Consider the following 1,269-nt stretch of genomic DNA (forward strand, 5'->3'; position numbering starts at 1 on the left):
ACCTCAGAGGTGTGTGTGAGGTGTTAGACCTCAGAGGTGTGTGTGAGGTGTTAGACCTCAGAGGTGTGTGTGTGTGAGAGGTGTTAGACCTCAGAGGTGTGTGTGTGTGAGAGGTGTTAGACCTCAGAGGTGTGTGTGAGGTGTTAGACCTCAGAGGTGTGTGTGTGTGAGAGGTGTTAGACCTCAGAGGTGTGTGTGTGTGTGTGTGTGTGTGTGTGAGTGAGGTGTTAGACCTCAGAGGTGTGTGTGTGTGTGTGTGAGGTGTTAGACCTCAGAGGTAGGTGTGTGTGTGTGAGGTGTTAGACCTCAGAGGTAGGTGTGTGTGTGTGAGGTGTTAGACCTCAGAGGTAGGTGTGTGTGTGTGAGGTGTTAGACCTCAGAGGTAGGTGTGTGTGTGTGAGGTGTTAGACCTCAGAGGTAGGTGTGTGTGTGTGAGGTGTTAGACCTCAGAGGTAGGTGTGTGTGTGTGAGGTGTTAGACCTCAGAGGTAGGTGTGTGTGTGTGAGGTGTTAGACCTCAGAGGTAGGTGTGTGTGTGTGAGGTGTTAGACCTCAGAGGTAGGTGTGTGTGTGTGAGGTGTTAGACCTCGTAGGTAGGTGTGTGTGTGTGTGTGTGTGTGAGAGAGGTGTTAGACCTCAGAGGTAGGTGTGTGTGTGTGAGGTGTTAGACCTCGTAGGTAGGTGTGTGTGTGTGTGTGTGTGTGTTCTGAACGCAGTGTCTCGTCTCTCTCAGGTGGACACGGCGCTGACCGACACCAGCTGATTCTGAGGCCACTTGGTGCCGGCGACACTCAGAGCTGGGACCTCGACGTGCTGTGACACACACATGATGAAACATGACGATATCAGGGACTGAATAACAGAGTCTGGGTGTGTGTCCTGTCTAACGCTCACTGTGAGAGAGGAGGACCAGAGGAGGAGCAGTGTGTTTATTTTTACCTTGTGAAGCACATTTGCACTATCAGAAACACTCCAGCTGAAGTCCTGCTGGATCCGCCTGGAGAACGAACAGTTACGAACACGTGTGTGTGTGTGTGTGTGTTCAGACGGTCTACAGTAAAGAGCCCTTCAGGAACACTAACGTGTGTATAGTCTGATTCCAGAGGTATGCTAATGTGTGTACAGTGATGTTCATAATCAGCAGTTTTAAAAGCAGTACAAATCTGAACAATAAATCTAAGTTGTAAAATTCATTATGTGTGTGTGTTTGAATAAGATGTTTGGCTGAACAGTCTAAACTGCTGTTTGTTACACAATATTTCACACAGGA

The 1,269-nt window shown here is 48.9% G+C and overlaps 1 protein-coding gene across 3 annotated transcripts in view; it reads left to right on the forward strand.

Annotated features, from left to right (window-relative positions):
• The window catches only part of LOC309489743 (beta/gamma crystallin domain-containing protein 3), a 67,512-nt gene extending 66,320 nt beyond the window's left edge, over positions 1-1,192 (forward strand). For all 3 annotated transcript variants that reach the window (XM_082158608.1, XM_082158606.1, XM_082158607.1), the window contains one exon: positions 733-1,192. In XM_082158608.1, coding sequence (XP_082014734.1) covers positions 733-818 — 86 coding nt within the window. In that variant the 3' untranslated portion in view covers positions 819-1,192. The remainder of the gene's footprint in view (positions 1-732) is intronic.
• Positions 1,193-1,269: the final 77 nt, after the last annotated feature.

This window comes from Leuciscus leuciscus (genome assembly GCF_965113295.1).
Source record: "Leuciscus leuciscus genome assembly, chromosome: 24".
Classification (NCBI taxonomy): Eukaryota; Metazoa; Chordata; class Actinopteri; order Cypriniformes; family Leuciscidae; genus Leuciscus; species Leuciscus leuciscus.